Source organism: Brachionichthys hirsutus, chromosome 15 (genome assembly GCF_040956055.1).
Source record: "Brachionichthys hirsutus isolate HB-005 chromosome 15, CSIRO-AGI_Bhir_v1, whole genome shotgun sequence".
In the NCBI taxonomy this organism is placed as follows: Eukaryota; Metazoa; Chordata; class Actinopteri; order Lophiiformes; family Brachionichthyidae; genus Brachionichthys; species Brachionichthys hirsutus.
The window spans coordinates 7,846,159-7,870,557 of record NC_090911.1 but is presented as its reverse complement, the minus strand read 5'-3'; the positions used below and the strand labels follow the sequence as shown (position 1 = coordinate 7,870,557).

The window sequence follows — 24,399 nt, the reverse complement described above, 5'->3', positions numbered from 1 at the left end:
AAAAGAATCACCAAATTTAGTGAAGATCCAGACATGACAGATCCAATTATTAATTTTCCAATTTCTTTAAGATCGCTAGATAGAGCAGTAGAAACTTCAAGGTTTCACTTCACTACTGGAACAATATGCCACAGTCATGTGCTCTGTAGAGTAAGATTCTACTTTTAATTACAATTTAGATTAAATTCAACTATAGAAGCAAATATCAGATCCCAATGGGATATTTTCCAAGTCAGTTAAGACACATACAAAACCAACAAACCAAACAGATAACTGGGAAATGGTTGTGCAAATCAATGTTCAAAAGACTTAGCCATTTCTCAATCACCCAGGAAGCTGTTTCTACGCTATCAAATTGGATAAAATTAACATGTATATGAGGGCGTGATTACATTTCATTAATTGCCTAACCTTCTGTGTCATGGCTCACAACTTGATGTGAAGCCAATTTACTGCTGGAAGGAGGCAGATCCAGACACAGTAAATAATAATCATCATGCATGACAGGGGTGCGCACCCGTTCTCCACGTGGGATGCATCCTGTGCATTGCAACACAAAAGCACATGGTTAATGATAATCCAGAAGTCTTCAAGGGCTTTCTGCCTGGTAATAAATGGAACCGACTCAATAGCCGTATTCAAATATATTCAAACTTTCATTACACGGTTGTGAACATGACCAGCCTCAGCAAACAAAACTGCAGGGACATCATGCGACATTCAAGGCAGTAATAAAATAGACCTCTGTGCTCTGTAATATTCACACATTCATACCTAACTGCAAGTCGAGGCCATCTGTTGATGTGTATGAAAACAGCCCGTACATTCAATCTATGCATATTGCATATAGCTCTGTGCACACCGCCAGATAAAGCAACTTTCAGGGTTTTGTTCATGTATTCTCATGTGGTTCTTGTGGGTATGTCAAGCACATAATGCTTTACACATTTTAGAAAAAGGTCCTCTGTTTAATCTAAAGGAGGGGCAATCAGCAAAATGAAACACAAACACACCACTGTGGCTGATTGACTTAATGTGCCTTTATGCAAAATAAATACTTTTTAGAGCAATAATGGCTAATGCTAACAAAAAAGAGACTTGGTGAAAAAGGCAAGGTTTGTGCATCCTCTCTACTTCCATTGTTCCTGCTTTGTGCAGCTCTGTTGTCAATCAAATCCATGCAAATGACTAGTGCAGGTAAAGACCGATGTGGTCCACTGCCTCCAATTACAAACATAACCACACATGCACAAAATTTTTGTTTCTTTCACTTTCTTTCTGTTCTTTTAATTGTGCATATGTGGCTGTGTGCACAAACAATCTCACAAAGCTTTCCTCTATCCTTCTGTTGCTTGAAACAGAACAGCGCAGCCATTTGATGAGGTATTTTAAACAAAGTGCCAAAAAATAAAAAGACATTCAAGGATGTGATGCATGCATCTATGGCGCAAGATGGAAATTAAAGGTTGCAACAAAATGCATGATAATCTGGGACTGGTCTTTAGGGCCATTATGTCATGTGCAACATTTCCACAAGTTCCTGCAGAGATTTGCAGAACAAAGCTAATGGATTCCCTCATTCTGTTTTTTCTTTTTTTCGCTCTCTGGAGAAGGGACGGGAGAAATGAGGAGAAGGCATGTGAATCCTCTTTGGTTGGGAAACAAAGCAGCAGACAAAGGAAGATGAGGCTGACAGCCTCTGGAGAGGACCATTATGCAGTAAGATAAGGGCTGCTTCTGCATCTCACTCAAAATAAAAATGATTTCCTGAGTCACATAAACACAACAAATACTGTATAATCAATCCGACTGCTAAAAGCTATCTGTAAATTGTATAACGCACATATCATGGTAAATCAGGAGAAATATTCCCAGAAGGATTCAATAGATTTCTTTTACATTTCAAGGCAAAACATCTAACAAAGAGGAGGATACTAACACTGAAGCAGCCGACATTTAATTATTTTTTTTACAAGCCAAAAAAACAAATAAGTCATCTTTGTGGGCAGACCATTACTGTAACACTCACCCACCATTATCCTCATTTTACTCACTTGCCCTATACCACATGTCTCCCTGTTTCTCTCCCCCCAAATCCATTCATGAGATAAAACCAACATTTGGAAAAATGCAAGGCTGTACAGTTAGTGGGTTCTGAAACCTGTCTCCTCTGAATGGTTGAGGCGGAGTAAGTGCATTTTTTTAAAAAAAGAAAGGAAAAACCTTCCTCGAAACAATGACTGTAAGGAAAAAAGCCTATTCTTGTGTGTGTGAAGAGAGAGAGAGAGAGAAAGGGGAGGGGGGGGATTGGGGCAGCGGCCAATAGACAGGGTGTGTACATTTGCTATTGCATGTTTGAATCAATACGTGTCAAATTCTGCTCGAAACACAATTAGACCGTGCTTAAAAAGAGACAAAAAATACACACAAGATTAAAGACAAGCTCAATGTTCCTCTCAAATGCGTTCACGTTCAAGACATACACAGCTTTTCAGAAGCATGACAGCTTGTTCTGTGCTGCTCCCGTCGAAGAAAGAAAACAGAGGAAAGCGTGCATTTTTAGGAATTTACAAGCACGGTCTTAACGTGTCACCTGAGCTTATCCCTTTGCAATGCGCTGGTTCCTGTAGATATCGAGCTGCAACAACAGCAGTGCCCTAAAAATGCACTTTGACCCATCTGACCCCCCCCCCCCCCCCCCCCAACATAAAATGTGATCAAAGGGCAAGGCGGGTTATTCTATGGATTGATGGCAGCTTTAGATCCATCTAGGTAAGGCAATTAATGTTTATCACGAGGCTGACGTGATAGCGTAATCCTCGACACTTTAATCAAACAAAGAATTCAATTTAAAAGCTATTTGACTGCATGCAGATTGAGAATCGGATTAGTTCATCAGAGCTCTATATAAAGTTGGAATGTCATGTGATACAAACATCTTGTGCACAAGAACCAAGACCTAGGATTCACATATAGCAATGTAAGCAGCATTAAAAGCACACACATTATTCTTTATTATACAAATCCATTAAAAATGCTGGAAGAATAGTGGAAATCCGCAATCTGGAAATTGTATGTGTGCATTCGAGTCATTTGTTTTGATTTTTTTTTAAATGAACATAGGCTTCATTATACGAGTGAAAATCTGTGCTAGACATCACAAATAGCAAAAGATATGACAGTCCTGTTCGTAGGGTTGCAAATGCAGCATCAGGTGTGAGCAGTTAGGCCCGGCATGAGCTCCGCACGAGGACGAATCTGCTTTCCCATTATCTGTGTTAAGGGACCAGCAGAGCATTACCATGTGGGGAGCATGGCTGTGCAACTGGACTAACAGGAGAGCCCTCTTACCCCCATGTAATCATCTGAACTGAAGGGGTTCAGAGAAGCATCTGTGCAGCTGTGCTTTATTACAGCCACAATGAGTCCCAGATTAGGGACTGGAAGGAGCAAGGGAATAGAGGATCACGGAGGAGGGGGGGGGGGGGGGGGGGAATGACTCCACACACATCTGTCCTCAGTTTGTCTGCAGCTATAACACCAAACCGCAAGCATGGCCATGTACAAATCTGTCTCTGCTTGGAAAGGCCGCCAGCGGAAATGTTTCCAGACCTTGTGTTTCTAACACGAGGACTCGTGGGAATAGTCTGGCGGCTCGCTGCGATAGCAATGTTCGTCAGGGTCATAACAACATCGTTGGTGGTGGCATGAAGAGGCAGGTGGCAAAACACGCGAGTCACTGCCGGCCGACGGCTTCTGGTGCTGTGAGGCCGTTGCAAGTAAAGCAGTTCAAATTTTACAGCAAACGAGGTTGTTTATTTCTCTCTTTTAAACTGTCACAATAACGGCTTGATCTGCACGTCTTCAGGCATTGCAGCCAGCGAGACCCAAAAGTGCATTGAAGATATTGTGAAATGGGTTTTCAAACTTAAAGCAAAAAACAAACAAACAAACATGCGATCATGGTGTCTCCACCTGAAGAGACTCAAAGACAGATGAGAGGAAGAGTTAGCTACTCCAGCTGAACCTCTCCCTAACTCTCAAATAAAATACAAAATAAAATGGAGAGCAGTGTGTTATGCCAGGCAAGGCACTATAGAAGACATTCCTCTACCACTAGGGCTTACTGGAAAGCCTTTCTATCCCCCATAGAAGCTTACGCTTAAGGAGTGATTAAACATCAAAACTCTCTGTTGCGCCCTAATCCACCACTGAATTCCTGATGTACCACCCTGTTTGAATTGCTTTCTTCCTTCACGCGTACATAAAAAGAGATGAGCAGATTGTCGAGAGTATTCAGGAGCTTCAAAGTGTTGTTGTTGTTTTTTTTGCGCTGGCAGTGACTGGCCGGCAGGCACATGAGTCAGGCAGGGTGCAGCACTTCTTTTTTTGTTGGTCAAACTGGAAGGTTAAATTGTTTCAGGTGGGGTGCCATTTTCTTTTAAATCTCCTCCGCTAGGCCTGCAGGTATGAGAACGGCAATTCCCTGGGTTGGAATCGATCCTATTTTTGTAGCACATGAACAGATCAACAGGAATAATGGAGGCTCTCACTAGGACTGGGGCTTGTTTTATTGCTTACGTGGCTCCTCATCTACGACTGCTCACTTCACATGTCTGTGATTCACCAGGTTGGGCAAAAGACTTGCGCTCCATTTGCTGATGAAACCTTGAGCTAAACAATATTTTTGTTTTCTTTTAAATAAAGTCCATTAGCTCTAGTGTCGCCCATAGTCCTCTACAATCCCATTAGTATTTTTTATTCCTCTTTCCTTATTACTCATATATATTAATTCCCAGCATCTCATGTTAATACTTTTTTATGTAGCTACATGCCGTTTATACAGCACCAGTTCTGAGTTCTTGGCAAACGTTCATCCACTAGAGGGTATCGTGTGGAGACGAGCCTAATTTTCTGATTATTTAAAATAATAGAATTAAAGTATTCTGTTTATGATAAGCAGTTGAAGCTTTAGTTACTAAAGATCTTTAAGTGTAGCCGTCCAACTGTAGTTGTCCCTTTGTTCACAGAGTCAAGCGAGCAACATGGTAAACATGTTAGAGAAAACCCCCGTTCAGCATTTTTTCCTTTCTTGGAACGAGCTCTTCATCCCAGCACCCTACAAGCACCCTTCTGGCAGAGGACACTACATGCTGGGCGGAAAGCCAGAGGTGCGAATTGCTCATGTTAGCCTGCATATATATATATATATATATTTTTTATTCAACACTTTAAACTTGTTCCACCATGCTTAGTGTTACATGGCTTCAAACCAGCAGTTCATGGGTGAAGAATAAAACCCAATGACTTTTTATTTGTTTTTCATATCCTCTGTGGTCAGTTATGGCCCAGCTGCTTAATAACCAATATGATCCCCTCAATGTCCTCCAGGACCGCACTGGACAGATCCAGCAATATACATAGACACAAGATGCACAGCCTAATAACTCACTCTATGTGAATTCAATAACACATGTCTATAGCGCTGCGTGATTGTTGATGGGAGCAGTGAAATATTTTTTAATACCCCAGTGTGTTAGAACTGTTACGGTCCGTGCCGAATGCCGTTAGGCTTTAACTCACCGTCTACAGCCGCCTCACCGCCAATGGAAACGTTCCATTTCATGCCAACACAAATGTTCTGTGCATTGTTGAAGACTTGTCACGCCATAAATAAGAAGCATTGTGTGCATTTAGAAGCTCATCAGGTCTGTGCTGTCAACAGTGAACGTACAGATGGCTAAATCTCACGGCACGACTTGATTCACTGCCCTAATTGATTTCAGCTCGACACCGACCGCTTTTGAAGGTTATTCAGGAGCATGTGATTTGGAAATCTGAGGGCAAATAATTACTTTAGGGTGGGCTGGACTTTGGCAAGGCTGATGAGTGCAGCAAACTATGGCAAACATAGCACGCTATGAGATCACAGACTGCTGGCCAGCTGTGTCTGTTGATGCTCCAGAAACCCTTTCAAGTTTCTAAAACATGTGGTTTGAGTCGAGAACATCAGAGTCCTACTGAGTTTTAAAAACAAGCTGAGGATTCTTGCATTTGGAAATGCTGGACTAATAAAAATACATAATGACAAGCAATTTGTTATGTAGAAATACTGCACTGATGTGATATCTTAAAAGCACAACTCAAAAATTTAAGAAAAAATACATCCTGTATTTAGCTGACTTCTTCGGCTTTTTTAAATAAAATAAAAAAAGACCTTGACAGCGAGTTCACTGTAAGAGCACAATCTTATGTTTTTAAACATCAATGATTCCACTCTATAATGCAGTACGGCGGTTTCCAGACACATTTTACACCTCTAAATAAATATTATTCAGGTGAGAAATATTAAAATGTTAAATTAAATACTAAATACTATTTAGTAGCTGTCTGCAAATCTCAAATGCATCTTCAGTTAACGAGTCAGAAGGCCGTCCTTTCTTCAGATTCATTATTATGTTCCAAAGGACATTGCTTTACTGAGGAAAATCAACATAAAAGCTTCGAAAAGGTGCGGAAGGTGTTTGTGTGGGGCGGGGGTGGATAAATACAGACGGCCGAGCACCAGCCATTTATTTCAGTTGTGTAACTTCCATTGCTGAAGTGTCAAACCAGATACTTTTCTACCCATTAACCCTACAGGATAAGTCTTGCTATCAGTCTCTGTTTTTAGAAACACAGCAAGATAGCAGACAATTATTATCTTGATTTCTTGAGCATGTTAAAAATGATGAGTCACTGACTGGTGACTGCTGTCTGTCACACTCAATGCCTGAACATGAAGCAGATGCTGAACACAAGTTCAACCCATATCTAATCCGGTACTGGCGTAGCACAAAGGTCGCATCTGGTCTCACAGCAGTTTTAAACCATATACAGCATTTTGTGTCATGTCCTGTCCTCTTAAAGCACTTTCCCACATCTCTGTATATTCATGATGCGACTTTATTGCTGACATTAATAGAAGGCCACACCTGTGTAACGTGCAATCCAATCCTAGTAGTTTATGGTGAGTTAAGTCACTGTTCCGATCAGAATTTAAAAACGTCAAAAAACCTCTGTTGATCACGCTGCTTTAAACTTTAAACTACTTTTCCAATTTTTTCCCCCTTCATTGGGGAAATATTAAACTTCCACAACCAGAAACGGTCAGTCGATACAGTGTGGGACAGGGTGTTGTCCATGAACCTCAGTGTGCCACTATCGTGTGTTTCACCATCCCATCCTTTGTGCACAGGGACAATAACAGCATTTGGGAAGTGGGGAGGGAGGGGGGGGGGCTGCAGGGCTAACGGGAGGATCTGGTTACCTTCCCCGACATCGCAATAACGACGTATGGAGAAAGCTCAGTTACATGACAGCATATTTTTCTCTATGCTGTGCAAAATTCAAAATATGTATACATTTAAAAACATGTCCGTCTAAAAAAATGACACCCCTCTTTTGTATGTTCATTTACATAATGTAGGCGTATAGGGGTCAAAGATCAGTCCCACCACAAATCCCTTTGAGTGAAGATTCACAATGGGCAGGAGCTGAATACTTTTAGCCTAGCGGCAAAGGGTAGCGTGGCTCCTCCCTTGGTGCTGCGCTCCCCCATCCCATGCCCACATCCCTGCTACATCCCATTGTTCACCGGCTGCACTGTAACCTGAAGCAGTTTGCGTATCAGTTTTCGACCAAGAGAAAGACGAGATGTAGAAAACGGGAGAGGAAACTGAATAAGGCAGGAAAAAAATATTAACAAAGAAAAAAAAAAGGGGGGGGGGGGAGCACAGGCAGAGCTATACTAGCGCTTTTATTGGCTCCTGGTCCATGGCAGAAATGGTGGGGGTTCTTTCAACTGTCACATTAAAAGACCCATCCATCAGAAAAAAGCTCAACGTCGACTCCGTAGACAGACAGAAAGGGGGGGGGGGCACTTTCCACTGTGCTGGGCAACGCTTTTAATCCCAGCTAGTGTAAATAAGATTTCCACTCGCTCTCATTATGACCAGCATGCAAACAAGACCACAACATTCCACAGAATAGAAAACAAAGACATTAAAGACATGGTGGGAGACTGGATTTTTGCACACTCACGAAGCGTAGTTAAGCAGAGTTTACTACCCTGAGTGAACATTCTCTAAAATACACAGCTCAAGTATAGTTCTTTCAGCATTTGCAGGAGAGCATGGCATCACGAGGGCATTAAATCAGATTCCTTCCTTGAAGGCTGCGACTTCAGCCTCAATGAGGGGGACTGTGCCAGACGCCTAATAATTACGCATGCAGGCGTCTGTCAAAAGAAAGAAACTGCATATACCTTAAGTGTCTGCAGCTGGGATGCCAGCAGATATTGTGTTGTGTTCAGAACTGAAGAGCCTGGGCAGGAAGGGGAGAACGTGACAGCTGTAGCAACCGAGGATATAAGGAAGACCTGGACGCACAAACATTTGCCTTTCTGCCTCACTGGAATCCACTTTAGGAGGTCATCGGCATCACAGAAACTCCAGACATAGCCTGGTGGCAGCTGTGCATGGGAGTTTAGAGCCGAAAAACAAACAAGAGATAGGATGTTCACAGAAGAGCGGACGCTTCCGTGCATGCACAGTATAACAGTCAAACTATTTCCGACAGCAAGTCTGGCGTAACCATAGCATGATAGCCCAGTTCCTTGGAACACCGACCACATCTTCTAAAAGGGTAGAACAATGAGAAATGAGGCATGTTGTAATATGAGATAATCCTTTTGTATCATAAATCAATCAGATTAACATCGGGGTTATTTTACACCATCTACTCGGATGTTTGATGTTGTCCTTGCATATGTCCCACTCAATCATGCTAAGGTCTTCTGCTCAAATAGACCAGCGGGAGCCAAGCATCAAAGATCAATGGACCATATGGAACACAGCAAATGGAGGGAGTGGCGCCCAAGGGTTAGATTTTAACATGGACAGGCAGCTGGTGTCATGAGCAAAGAATTCATATGGAATTCAATTCTCTTCCCTTACAGCCACAGAAGCCCGAGGAATATGTGGAGCTTGTCCGGTAAGAACATTAAAGGGTTTTTTTTATAGGTCTGCGAGATGAGAGAAGGTCATTTTAATGAATGACAAAATCCAACCAAGGCTCCTCATCTAAACTGCATTGTGACTTAAAGCCCATGCCGGACCCTCAGCCACATCATGACCATCTGGACCCGTCATCTTCAAACAGAGCCCCTAATGGGCAATTACTAAATCCAAGGGTCTGGGAATATGCTTCGATTTATAGTTTCAATGTATACAAACCCAGAATTATCTGTCTATCATGGCCACATTAGGTTATATGAGACAGGAGGCCCCATCAGACCTAATAAGCCTTATCCTTTCCAGAGGATGGCCATTAAACTCCCCCCACTACTCAGCCATCATCTCCCAGTCTAGTAAATTAAAAAAATGAATGGCATCCTCAGTATTACAATTAGAGCGTAGAATAACATCAAACTATGAAGCTCATTAAAGCTCTACTCCATCTACACTCCATGCCAAGCCAGGGGAAACTCAATAACAAATCATTTATAAAAGAAAAAGGCAGACATTCAACGTGTGCATTTTGTTTCATCATTTCAATGTCAGGCTCACATTCAGCCCTGCTATATGACGGCATCTGAGGGTTCTTAAAGAACGGGTGAAAGGGAGCCAGATTACACGCTGGCATTTTAGTTGCTCCTGACAACCCATAGCTTTGGCCAATTTGAGCCTTCTTCCTTCTTCCCCTCAATTCACTCTTCCTCCCTCTTTTTTTCAGATGGGGTCTCCTGTTATTAAGTCCTCCTCCCCATTTCGTTGCAAACACAACCATGTTATCCATGCCAAATCCATCGGAGACAGCTCGGGGAAGTCAATACGGAGCCAATAGATTATTTGCTTCCAGCGTGCCGCTCCTGAAGCAGGGATGGCAACAGCTCAAAGCAACTGTAACGGTGTTTTTTTTTTTCTTTTAAGCAGAGCAAGAAGATATTTTTAGGGGGAATGTTGTTTATAGATATTTTGTTTTAAATGCTGCTGCCATTTTCTCCTGCAGACAGTCAAGATTTATCAAGGTGTGGCAGATGTGTTCCAATAACAGAATTTTATGAAATTAAATAAAAAGCTGGACATGTGGGACAAAAGAAGGTAATTCTTTTGGCAAACTTAGCGGTGCAGAAAAACTGACTTTTGTACAGAAACACATTAATAGTATGTGCTTTATTATTTATTATTAAGCAAAGCGAAATTGAACAATACAAAGTAAACTCAAACATTGAGTCGTGAAACACTTCCTTCTTCCCCATTCTGTTTTGGGTGCAAAAAATAGCTGTGTGATATGTCATTTGAGAGAGCAAAACTATTTTAAGTATTATATCTTGTTTTCTGCATCATTTATTTTTTTAAGCAATTAGCACCTACAAACAGCCTTTCACCCTCCTGTTCTGAGCCAGTGGTGTGACCAGAAGAGAGACATACTGTCAGTTTAGTGCCAAACAGCCATTTCCCCTCACTGATAAGCCATTCTTTATTTAGCATAGCCCAAGGAGGTATGTTTAGCTGACACACAGACGTACACACACCGGCACAACACTAAAAATAAATCATTACTCCCCCAGCACAGTCCACCGGCCACACATTAACCACAAGGAAAGAGCTATTGCCTGCCTAATATGTGAGTGAGTCTCATACACTTCAAGTGGTGAAGAGGAGAGGCAAGACAAGGGAACATGGCATCAACGTATGAATCACGACCTGCACTGTACCGTTTCCCCGCGCCTTCTGCCAACCCAATGGCCAGAAGTGAACAGTGAATACTAACAACAAGAGCTTGTGTCTCCTGGGTTTCTATACGGCAGGCAAGGGGTAGAATCCTAAATGAGTGACTTTGACAGAAAACACATCGGCTTATGGGGGGGGGGTTGAAGGATGAGCAGCAGAGGAGGCAATGAATTTCGAGGTTGGGGGATTTTCGATATGACAGGGGGTAGTTATTTGCTGGCAGAATCAAGCCCTTTACCAACAAAGGGCCTTTCATATTTCCTGTGAACAGAGACAGAGACTCCCATTAATCCCAGAGGGAGGGCTCATCTCGGGCTTCTCCTCCGCACATAAATTACTCTTCTTCTGCCCTTCCTCCCATTACCGCTCAGTGTTTATGGCATATATAGTAAAGAAGGGAGGTAGAGGAGCCAGCCACGCATCTTTAATGTGTTAGGCCACACTTAAAAACAGCCATGTCGGCACTAACTCCTAACACATGTGCTAACATTTGCTCTGCTCTAAGCAACAGTCATTAAGGTGTGCCCCCCCCCCCCCCCCCCCCACACACACACACACACTCCTTGTGCCTCCTGTAGTTCTGTCCACATCTCATCGCTGGTGTTTGTCGCGTACCAGGAGAGAGAAAAAAAGCCACTATACAGCTGTCATTTTTCAGCAGATGAAAACCGTGCTGATGGGCTGAGAACATGCCAAACCCGACTTATCCTGCACAGAATTGAGTTCAACGGCCATGCACAGCTGCCTGTGTGCACATGCTTAGTCCTCTTGGTGGTCGGGTGGAAGGCATGATAAGCGGCTAAGGCACCGTCATCTCCCTCATGCTGAGAATGGATTTACAAGAGGAGGAGGAGCAAAGAGAGAAATATGCAAAAGAAAGACAGAATAAAGGCATGGGGGCGGGGGCACTTGTACATAGGTCTTGGATCACCTTATTTCCAACTGACGCAAATCAATGGTAGTGCAATTGCGTTTTCCAAGCACACTTGGGATGGACTAACATGTGAAGGCTGTGTATTAGAGGCTGAGTAGATGCTTGATGCCGCATCGGCTGCTAAGATCTAGTTCCAAGGGTCAGCAGGCTCGAACACCTACTGCTGCACTCACACCACTGGAGCACCAAGAGAGGAGCCCGGCGTGATCGAGCTCTGATTGTTAGTTTGTCTACCCTTAAAAGAAATGCCAGCTATGATTGTGCCATAAGTGGTAGATAAATGTGGATAATTCCCCTCATCTTTGTAATGGGATGATTTGGCAGTATTATTCCAAGTGTCCAGGGTCCCCCAGGAGTCGTTGAGTGGGTTTCGAGAGGTGGGGGGCATAATTTATTTGGGCTATAATTCCATCCATAAGTATGGCAAATACAGAAAGTAAAGGTCATGGGTTTTGTACACTTTCTGTAATAAATAATCTAAATGCTAAATTCTTAACAGAAGTGGGGCCCCTGGGGTAAAACCCTTAGGATAGGGACTTAGACCACAGGTCTAACAGAACGCTCAGGATATCAAATCCAGCAATCATTCTTTAGTTCCTGGGCCATGGATTCAGTACTATAAATAACTGTTAATATTCAAGGCTTGAGTCATAAAAATGCAGCGTCTTTGCATGTTTGCATGCGCTATATCTAACGTTTCAAGTCTCAAACGAATAAAGTGGATTTTATTTTTCTTCGTCTTGTATCATCAAATATCTATTAAAGGAAAGTCACAGATCACTTCCTCACATTTGACTTCTTGTGTGTTATGAATCTTTCATCTATAGATTGTTTCATGTCAAGGAAAATACACAAATACACAACTTCGGTTCTTAGACAAGGAGGTGTGACTATCTTGGCAGTCAAGAGGTAATGCATTTTTTACAGCTCTTTTTTACAACTCTTGAATAAATATCTTTCCATTACCTGAAAACCAATCCTTTAATAGATGTATAAAAAAAACAGTGTGCAATTGTTAACCACTACAGTCAATGCAAAGATAAAGTCTCAGAGCAAAACAAAGCCTTGTTTGTCTTTTGACCTCCGCTCGCCCAGACAGCACATTTTTTGGTAGAACAGAATGGAAAACGGTCGTTTTTTACGTTATTTATCCAATAACTTTAGAAGTCTAGCTCTGTGTGTGTGTGATGGAGATGCTCTCAACAAACAATAAATACTGAGGCAATAACATAATAACCTGATGGTTTATGTTCTCGGCAGGCCATACTTTATTTAGGACTGAAGTTCTCTGTTGACGGGTGTGAGGATTCTTTCATTTAGCTATTAACTGATTTAAAAGCAAAATCTGTCAAAATGTTTCTCCTCACATTGCCGTCGCTAAGAAAGATTTCGGTATGTTCTGGGATTAATGGAGAAAAGCTCTTCCTTCGTGGAGAAGAAAGAATTCCAACGCTCTAATGATTAACGGATGACATGGGGCCTCCATGTTGCTCACACTAAAATGTTGTTTGACAGATTTATCAACAACTGACAGGGATTTTGAGTTGCGTACTGGATCAAAGCAAGACGAGTATAAACAGATTAAATGGAATCCATGCCATTATCCGTGACTAACATCTATCGACACATTTACACTTGTGCAGACCGGAAATGGAGCCGCCACGGTTTCATGAAGTGCTTTTGCAGCTTGCTTTAATTGGTGAAACAACCAGCGGGGTCGTATTGTCCATCTGCTTACGTTAAACTGTGTCCATTTCCTCCTGACAACTTTAGTACTGTGAGAGAAAGCACTCAGTGTTTAAGTGCAGCATTTGGTGGTACAAGATCACAAAAATGACTCACAATGTGAGCAACACCAGTTCAAACCGAGCTTGTGTGGTAAGAAAGCGTTGGTCCCGTCCGTATGTCTATTAGTAACGAGGATTTTAAGAAAAGGAAAATCACATCTCAAATGTTGAGTAGTCTATTGGGATCATTCCACGTGTATTCACGTGCATGAAGATCATTTTGATGCCATCTGACCGGAGAACTTTCTGACAACACAAAGAAAACACTTCTGTTTCCTATTTTTCCTTTACCGTCTCATCGCATAGAAACAAACATTTGAGACAGGTTCCTATAAACTAGACCTATGATGGAGGACAGCCTCGATTCTCTCAGTTCTTGCTCTCTTAATGATCTCAGAGTGAAGCCGACCTGAAGTATCGGAGGTGTACGCATGAACAAACCAAATGAACAATATTAAAAAGTTAACCCTCACCTGGGATGCCCTCTAATAACAAAAACACATGTGTGGTACAAGTCTCTGTTCTCATATATTGCTCATTTCCAGCAGGAATGTGATTTCGGTCCTATGAAAAAACAATACCTCAGACACAGAGATAAGCTTCTCCCAAGTCAATAAAAATGGTTTTAGTTGAACTCCAGAAGGGTCTAGTTCTGATTATAAACATAGGTGGTGGGGTTGGAAAAATAAATTCATAGCATGTTGATCCAATATAAATACATGCCTCCCTTGCCTCCCACCAGGTTTTGCAGACTGGGGAGAACTGGACTAAAATAACATGTGCTCCATCTTCTCTGTCCAGAGCTCCGTTTCTCTGCAGCACCGAAAACATTTCTTTCTGTGTTTCACTTTATTAAAAGGGGTTTCTGCTTGTCTGGCATTTCTCTTACTCTTACAAATGAACATGTAAATCACAATTGTAGACTCCAAAAGAAAATTGATTAGTGAGTGAAATTAACATTTTGTCCAGAAGTTGAAATCAACTTTGTAAAGAAATTGATTCAATTCATAGATTTTTTTTCAGATGATAATAGTGAATTGAGTTCAGTTTGAGATGTGCATTGCATTTCACACATGGCACCTTTTCCCCAGATACATTCAAAGAAAGCCCCCCCCCCCCCCCCCCCCAGGTTTGATTCAAAGAAGAGCTCTTTAATAAGCCCAAACCATTTTCCTCCTGGGTCCGGCTCCCTCTATCACCAGTGACAGGTGTGAAAGGTCAATAACCTTGGCTCATAGCCCTCATGTGGATAGCAACGCCATAAATGAATGGTTGGGGCAGTTATTCCAAACTCTTCAAGTCAGTCAAAGGAATCTTATCTTCTGCAAAGGTCACAGTGCTCAGAACACTTAGTGGCAGAGTGAAGGGCTAATACTGGGCCGATATAGGATTGTGTATGGCTCTATGCTGGGATAAGGTGAAGGTAGGTGGGATGATAGTGAGCATTTAGGAAGCTGCTTCTTAAATTTTCAAGAAGCACAATTGAGATTTAATTAAACCTTACCAAACACCATTTTCATTTTGCTTTATTAAGTATGACTAAAAGGTTGCACACTTAGACAACTCACCGTGAAGCAATGCAACATCAGCCTCAATTTATTACGTAGATTTTTAAAGAATTCAACCATTCATTGGCCATTAACATGTTGATGACCTGGATAAATAGATATTATGCTTCCGATAACTAATGCTAAGGAAAATGAAATATTTTTGATTATGCATATAAACATTGATTTCTGGAGAAATAAATAGTGTAGTCTTGATAAGATGAATATCCAGTATATTATAGCATACTATTAAAGTAAAGTAAGTATTAAAGCAACGTTTGGAGTCTTGCTGACACTTGAAGCAAAGTAGACCAAGATTAAAATGCATTTCTTCAAAATTAATAGATTAGTAATATAATTGAGTTTACAACTTCAAGAAGAAAGCAATTCACAAGAATTTATAATCAAAATTCGAACTTGTGTAATACGAATTTGCCTCAGCCAACCCATTGCTGCTGATTTCCACCATACGTAAAATTTTATTTTATGCAAGCTGCACTTAATATGCTCAGAGAAATTAGCAGAACGTTATCTTGTAGCAGCAGCTACACCCTTTAGTAAGACTAACCCCCTCCAGCGCCAGTCCTGCTGAGCAGGCAGTGCTACAGGAAATAAAGTGGCAACATGCTGCACGCTCTTTAATGCCTCAGTAAATATCGACAGATAATATAAACTCAGACAGTGCAGGCTGCGGAACGATACATTTCTCACTGCCGTAGGGTGAGTTCAAATGGAGGCAAGAAACTGCAGCAGGTCGATCGTAATATCTACGTGGCGATCGCAGGCGCTGGTGTCAGCACGGCCTGGTGATGTGGATCACTTGAGACAAGCAATATGGTGCGCTACATATACTCATCTGGTGAGGCAGCAGTCTTGGGTGCAGGGGGGGGGGGGGGGGGAGCTTCCCGGCAACCAGTCATACACCGATTTACTAATTATAAGTAAAAGGTAATGTTAGCCTCTATTTTGTGAATACAGTCCCTGGAATCGATAGAGACCGGGACAGTATTCATAGCCAATCTCTCAACTGCCTCACCGAGCAAAAGCACAAAGAAAATTACTTTCAGGACTTAAATTGTGAAGCAACAAACTCCAACTAAATAAATTACGGTATAGGACTAGATGCTACTGTTATCTCTTTGCATTACTCAATTTAGTCATCATCATAGAACCAAGGGATGTACTCCATCGTGAAGCTCATGTTCGACGGGGGGGATGATAGAAGGATGGATAAAACAAGAAGAGCATCGGTACACTGAAATGAAAGTCTCTGCTGGAGCACGATAGTTGCTGGGGCCTGTGTGAGGAAAACATCTCTTCCCAGACAGGATATTGGCCTTCATGAATATGATTACAGTATCTGGGTCAATTAACATGTCCCCGCTTCAGATTTCTTTATTGTTCTCAGAGGAATAATAGCGTACCAATTCATGTCGCCTCTTCACAGCGTGATGTTTGAAAATGTGAGCTTATATGTGAAAATAAACATGAATCTTCCGCATGCTGAAGTCTCATTAATATACTCATTTGAGTATTAGCTTCTCCGTTTGCCCTCGTGCACAGACGCTGTGTGCATCTACTGTTTGTTGTTGAGCATAGTTGCATCTACAGCCAGGCAGCCGATGAATTCACTCTTGTCTAAAAGCAACAAAGCTGTGGCTAAATGAAGCTAAATGTATTGCCTCCTGAACAAAAGATTGAAGAGGAGAGAGAAAGCAGCAGAGAGAGTGCTTACCTTCACATGCCTTCCGGTGGAAAGCTCAGGCTTTGTATGCCCTCATCTACCTTAGAATAATGACAAAAGCAAGCAAAGGAGAAAGAGAAACCGAGGGCAAAAATTGAACAGGGCGGTTACAAAGTTAAAAGCTGGGGCAACACTGCAAACAGAAGTTTCTCTGTTGAGACGGGAGCTGTGAAAGATATGGGGTTGTGTGCAACCAGCAAAAAAGAGGCACCACAAATCACTCCCCGCAAAAGTAAACGGCTGACTCCATAGTGCTGATGTCTTGTCTTCTAGGTGCAAGCTGGCATGTTCTTTTCCACACTGCTGCTAGCATTTCACTTGTGAAAAACAACACTAGCCTAGATATAAGGAGGCATACATGCAGAAAGTCAGGTCAATAGAACTATTTATACACGGCCTCATTAAATAGTGGGGGGCAACTTATGCACATTAGATAAAGCGTCACAACCAGAGTGTCAGCTACGCAATCACTAAACCAGCTCCCAGCTCCCTCACATCCGATGCCAACAGGAGAGGGTTGTTTAAAAGTAGAAATAAATCTTCTTACTTCCGAGAGCTTCTTAAGTGGAAGCACTCACATTGATTTTGAACACTCGTAATATGGCATCACAGATGGAGGAACCCAGGTGTGATCTGGTACGAAGGAACATAAAAGCCTTTTAACTTTCACACGATTGTATGAGGGAGCGACACAATAAAGGGCTTGCTATTCAGTTACGTATCCCGTTATGCTAGATCATGACAGCCATGACATTTTCATTTAGTACCGGTAATCATCCTTACATGCAACCTTGTGGAAAACAAAAGAGCCCATTCAACACAACCAGCTGACACAACATGCGACTGCCGATTACCAGTCAAATCTGGCATTGACAGAGGACAGCTAGGTCAATTAGCATTTCTACAACAGTTAGTTATAGAAATCTATGTTTCCAGGAGCCGCTTGGACACAAAGTTAATTATAAGGCAAGGACAAATCCCCCATAGATACCTTACTTACTTACTACCCAATGTCAAATGCAGTTAGGTGCCAGTAGCAAAGACCAGGGTCTGCAGCTGCAGCTGATAAGAGCGACATGAAGAGAGTGATGAGAAGCTACGGATAGTGTCAGCCTCTACAAAATGTTTTTATCTACACTTAGGCATTGTCCGAATACCTGCCTGACTGAGTATGTGGGGATTATTTTCAGGCTGCATGACTTGTTCGGTCCAGAATGTCAAGCCTAAAAAGGTCAGATATAAATAAAATAATCTCCATCCTGTCTTGCCACCCAGCAGGCTCGCAAAGCATGGGTGGGTGCACTTTAATACACCAACAGAGTACTTTTTACAATATAGCCTTAAGACTGCGACGGAGTGGCGCATCAACCAAATCTGCTTCCTTGTCGCATTTCAAGCAAACTGCAGGTTTAGGTTACCGTCATATTCCATCTGTCGTCACACCATGTGGTGTTTATCTAGGCCATGGCATCCCAAGGAAGACAGGGACAGCGATGGGAGATGTGTGGAAGCTGAGAACAATGATTCTCATAAATTCAAACCCAACCAGACAGTGACGCTTTAGCTTGGACTTTGGAACACAGCCTCCATTACATCATATTGATCACTACGACCAAAGACCCTGGATTTATTGATCCCCTTTCCAGAGTGGGGCAGTCAAATACTCTTCCGAACAAACAAAGTGCGGCTGCTGCCACAGCCTCTAAATGTGAACAAAGCTGGATCCTCCTCATAAGGAGGAGCGATCGACGTGGGGTCGCATTTGAAGCACCGCAATGACAAAGACATTGCGTGAAGCAAGCAGCAGTGCTGTACAATTAGAAAGGAGGAGCTTCACCGGGTCTCATGTGGGTTTTATTTTTTCTCATTTGTTATGTGATGGCTCCTCCATGCTCGAGCATCCAATCCTGAACGGAGTTCTGAATATTAAGAAAGGCTTGTTTGGCTGTTGAATTATTCAGAAATGGTGCAGACATCAGTTCAGACCTCATACACCTCAAAAATAAAGATCTAAACAGCAAAGGTTCTCTCAGCTGGTATTCTGATCCAGGTCCACAATAGGTTGATGATCCAAGCTGTCATCAACCTATTGTGAATATTTGAATAAACAACAGGGCAGCATACGACTCAACGGACCAAACCACAAAGGCTTTTATAATTCTATATTCTCTATCATGCTGCTGGATGAAAAAAACCAAAATATTTTTTTAGGCAGACATCCTGAAATCCTTTTTAAATACGTCTCTCTCAACAACTCGACAGGTCAAAATAACATGAGGTAGGGGAGCGGTGTAAAAGCACCCACCCAGGTGATGGGTCACAACCTCTTAGACTGTTCTTTCATTCATCTCTATGTCACCAGAAAATCCCCCATTCAAATGTTCAGACTGAAAAAAAAAAAGGCCGAGCCCAGTTTACAGGAGGGGGCGAATGGGGTCACATCTCACCAAACAGTGGGGCCCATTAAACACACTGAGCGGCCCCAGCTGTACCCAAGGCCACCAGAATCCAGATTGGGCGTAGAGCTCCGGAACAACATTGCATAGTTCAGGATTTTGTTATTACATTGTTTTTCTTGTCAAAATGGTGACGTTTGGGTCAGAGGGTATTTTTTAAGCAAACACGGGACAGACAGGTAAATATACTAAATGTCTTAAATGAAAAGTCCATGATGTGTATATATAGAAGGTCAGAGAAATCCCCCTAGCTCACGCTCTCATTATTGATGGTGACGCTAATTGGTTAAATCACATTGTCAAACTGGTCAGCTGTACGCGTTTGTGCCTCTGCCTCACCGAAACCTCCAGACGGACTCACATTTCAAGCACTTGAAACCGAGGCTAAAGGACACTATAGGCGCACTTCTCTTTCATTACCAGAACTTACATAATTGCCAAGAAAAGGGAGAAAAACGCAGCGTTGTGCAGCAGCAAGGAGAGAAATGAAAGCTGAATAGATGCTTAGGGGTAGAGATGGCAGCGCCCCAGTGTAAGAGGTTGTATTAAGATCAATTAGGCTGCTGGGCTTTTCATTAACCCAGTTTTTAGGGAGGGAAACCTCTGCTGAATAATATTTTAAATGACTCATTTTGCAAGGCTGCTTTAAAAGCCTCATATGGGGAGTTTTTTTTTTTTTTTTTTTAACAACATTTGTTGGCTCTCCAAGGCTGCCAGAATTCCATTAGACACCCAGGTGCAAGCTACCTGCAGTCTACTTGAAATTAAATGGAATTTCATAAAACGAGCCATTTCATCAAGCATCTTAACAAGATGAGACAAAACAGAGCACAAACGTTTTAAAGGGTGCATCTGCTTACGTATGTATGGCTCGATGATCAATTACCAGGTTAGGATGTGTCAACCCACTTATGCAGGCTGTAGGGGGGTTGTGTTCGTTAGCCTGCTAAGCTTAATGTGGTTTGAAATCTGCAGACAATAAGCATAACCCCCGCTTTAATGGATCATTGGAGAGGAGTTCTTGGAGAACAACAGTTGTCCTTCCTGCCGTTTCTCTTTGTTGCTCTGCCAAGCAAATTTAAATTAATGTGATTTCACGAAATCTATTGAATATCAATGGGGCATCAACCCAGGCCAGCAAACCATTACAGACTAGTTAACACCCCCGGGATATGACTGTATCTGATAAACAAATAATGATGTTAACTGCTTGGCCATCAACAAATCCACAGGAAGTTTTTAAGTCAGAAACATCAGTCATTTGCATGTGAACTGCCATTTCCAGGTTTTACAGACACCAGGGTGTGTATTCTTTAAAGCACTAACAAAGAAGAGGCTGCAGTTAGTTGGGACAAAGGCATCAGCTCACCTCAGGTGTGTGAACAGAGGACTGATATCACCGACACCTCGATGGCACTGACACCCCACACAAAGCGCTGGTAGTGTAACTCCAACTGTTAACTTATGTGCATTTCCATTATGGGACTTGGTTTTAACAACCCGTTCGCATAACATGTTCCTTTGCCTGGAACATGTAGTTCTAAATGCATCAACCCAGAAAAAAGAAAAGTCCACAGAAATATACCAGAAACATACTGTGCAAGTAAAGTTGAAAACTTTTGTTTCCACATGTGGGGGGGGGGCTTCATCGTTCTAAACAAGCTGCAGGATCTTTTCAATAGAGAATGCAGTTTCATTAACATCAGCCCATGCTGGCGAGTCCGACTGCATTACAATGACACTGGAGTGCCCCTCTTGGGCAAGGAAATCCCACAGAACCACAGCTCGCTGGGGGAAGGGGTTGGTAGTGAAAAGAAGAGAGTGGATAGTGAAAAGGGGGGCATACAAAAGGGAACCCGATTATGCCATCCCCACCCCCACCCCCAGTCACGGCTCATCCCCAAGCCAACAGAGGGAAATCCATCACCTGCAGGATCAAACAGAAACTTGAGGTAAAGTTTAGTGAAAGCTGTATCCACCCAACTTAACACTCCTTCCTCTCTCCTTTGTTTGCGTCATTGCTACCCCCCCCCCCCCCCACCCCACCCCACCCCACCCCAGACTCGCACCAACGGCAGTGTGTAAATTTTAGGCACACACTGTGATATCCAACACAAGGAAGAGTGTTTACCGGTCCAGATGACCTCAAGGCTCTATCGTCTCTGATGGCACATGGGTGATATATTCCATCTTGTATTACCCTCTGAAGGCTGTTTCGTACTGTTTCGCAGGCGTGGCATCATTTTACCTGTATATTAACTCCAACACGAAAGTGTCGGTCATCCCTACTGCTACGTAATTAACTGCAAGAAAAAGAAACTGTATTTTCCATTTTCTTGTTTGCAGCACGTTACAGGTTCAAAGGAATTTAAGCATACTATTGTTGGGTTTCACACAGAGGGATCATTCCTGTAGTAAACTTTGGAAATATAAAATTGCTGTCATTCCTATAATTGAGCGGGTTTTGCAATGTAACACTGGAAATTGATAAAATACTGTATTATTATTCTAGTGGGAACCTTTTAGCAAAAGTAATAACAGAGAGTGCAGCTCTGCAGCGAAGGGAAGGGCCAATGCAAATTAAAGGCACATGAAATAATTATTCTGGAAATGATTAAATGCACCAGCAACACTATATATTAAATGTTTAATAGCTGAGATATCTGGTGATTAAACTTACATATATATTCAAATCTCTGTTAGTTGATTTTTTATCCAGTGCGTTTAAAAACAGCCCCAGTTCCCACTTTTAATCTCCCTCAGTTTAAGCATATATCCACTAATTGTTGAGCCACAATACATGTTCAGGTGTTGAAGGAACAATCTACTTCCGTCCGTCTCTGCTTTGACAGAAAAGGCAGCCTTGGAAGCAGAAAGAGTAGGAGCTGTGTAAAGTCGAACCACATTTGAGCACTTTTACAAGGCAAACTACACGACTTGCAAAATACCACACAGCAACACTGAAGCTAATTGTTTAAATATGTCAGGCTTGTACCGATCCTCCCTGAAAGTAACACAGGGAGGTGAGCTCGCACAACTGATAGGCATGCCAACACACACACACACACACACACACACACACACACGCAGACATAACAAGCATCCAGCACAAAACAGAGCTAGAAATATTTCACCACTCACCGCTGAACAGAGTCTGTCCTTCCTCTATGATATCTGGCACCACAACCTTGTATACATCTTCAGAGAAGCCCGGCTTGCATGGTAGGATGCCCCTGCCCTCTGCTGCAATCTGTGATGAAGGGGGGTGGGGGGGTGGGGGATTAAGGATGGGGGGGGGGGGGGGGGGGGGCAACAATGAGTTATAAATCAACCCTCAAATTACACTCTGTTGCCTGCAAAAGAAAAACCTCCTGGTCACATTCTGAAGCCCTTACAGTTGGACAAAAGCATCTGTTGTTTTTATAGCAGGGACTGCAATTAGGATAATGAGGCCAAAAGGGTTAAGGCATTAGCCAGAGAGCATGGCTAGGCAAGAACAAGCTCCATTTGTCTCCCACAGGGGCCCAGGCACAGCGCAGGGTTATGACCAACTCTCTCAGTTGGCCTGAATGATCAACAGACTAACTCTGGCCGAACACTCCACTTTTGAAGTACAGAGCAAATGCTAACAAGCCACAGGGAATAAACATATCATTGTAAATGCCTGGAACAAAAGATAGAACAACTGCTGCCGTGTGCAGACACCACAGGCGATCGATATAGGGCGCTCCTCCCTCCCTCTCATTTTGAAAATTAAAACTGTCTTTAATGTGGCAGCTTGGAAGATTATTGGCTGAAGGGTGGATCACACATTTATATAATTGTTTTTTTTTTAAAAACTTGACAATTAACAATGATAAATAACACAGCAAACTGGGAAGAAAATGCTCTGGTGTGCAGGCATGTCAGAATATAGTCCAACATAACAACCCCAGCATTGATTGGGCTCCTGGGACCGAGCAGCCGGGGCCCTATTTACCCGCATGCACGCTGAAAAGAATGTACAACGAGAGGAGCCCTGCTCAAAAAGAGCATTGTGGGAATCCGTGCCACTTGCCATTCTTAATGAGAGGAATTTAAATGGGAAAAATGCTTGCAGACTTGGGGGGGGGGGCAAACGCACCAGGACGTACGTTTCCAGAAAGGAGTATTAACACGTCCGACAGTCCTTTAACGCGATTATTTCATCCATTGCCCAACTGCGTGGCTGCTGTAATGTTAACCATAGTCAAGAATTTAACCATTCAAATATAAAACACATTTTACATCATTGCGGTCGGACAACAAGCATTTAACCCCTAAATGGGCTACACACTGTCACAATTTACAGTTGCATCGCTGCCAGTAACATTTCTTATTTCTTTATTTTTTTTTACTTGAGTTAAACGAACACAAGCTGCAGCAATTAAAAAAAAAAAAAAATCACGACAGTTAAACTAAACACAAGCAGATGAGAACCAGGTTAATGTGGGTCAATACGACCCAACTTCCAGATGCAATAAAATACGCAGCAATTTGAAGGTTTATATTTCGCTGCGAGTGCGATTCCGAATCATTTAAAATGACGAAATTAAAGTTGGCTGCACAATTTCTACAGGTAAGCGTCTCAAAGAGCAGCGAGCTCGCCAGGTCGCGTGGATTCAGACGCGCTCCGTGGTGAATTCGAGGTGCGTCAGGACACCGTTACGCGCAACGAATGCCGCGTCGAGTCCCCGGTTCTGCGGCTAGCAGCTCTACCGGGCTCGTAACTCATCGAACACCGTCGCCGCAGGGCAACAAAGCACACAAACACTGTCCGGTTGTAACGGCGAGAGAACCCCGGAGGGAAATCGCATTACCGTCAGTCCCGTTAAGACCGCCAGCAGGAACAGCCTGCTGCCCTCGTGTAGTGAGTACATTGGTACGCCGGCGACACTTAGCTTCCCCCCCCCCGTTCGGAATCCGTGTAGAAAAAAAAAATTATAATAGGAAAGAGTATCCGTGTGGCTGAAGTGCGGCCGCGGCGAAGAAGAAGATCCCTTCACGACAAAGGCAGGAGCGGCGGCGGCGGCGGCGGCGTGCAGCAGCCTCCTCCTCAATCTAAGCAGTCAGCTCGGAGGGAGAGCCGTTCCTGGTACTGAGGCTGCTGCGCCCTCCCCATCCAGTCCGAATGAAAA

The 24,399-nt window shown here is 42.8% G+C and overlaps 1 protein-coding gene across 1 annotated transcript in view; it reads right to left on the bottom strand.

Annotated features, from left to right (window-relative positions):
* Positions 1–24,141, bottom strand: part of cdh2 (cadherin 2, type 1, N-cadherin (neuronal)) — a 52,605-nt gene extending 28,464 nt beyond the window's left edge. The window contains exons 1-2 of the mRNA XM_068748321.1: positions 24,082–24,141; positions 22,385–22,493 (exon numbers count right to left, since the gene is read on the bottom strand). Coding sequence (XP_068604422.1) covers positions 22,385–22,493; positions 24,082–24,141 — 169 coding nt within the window. The remainder of the gene's footprint in view (positions 1–22,384; positions 22,494–24,081) is intronic.
* Positions 24,142–24,399: the final 258 nt, after the last annotated feature.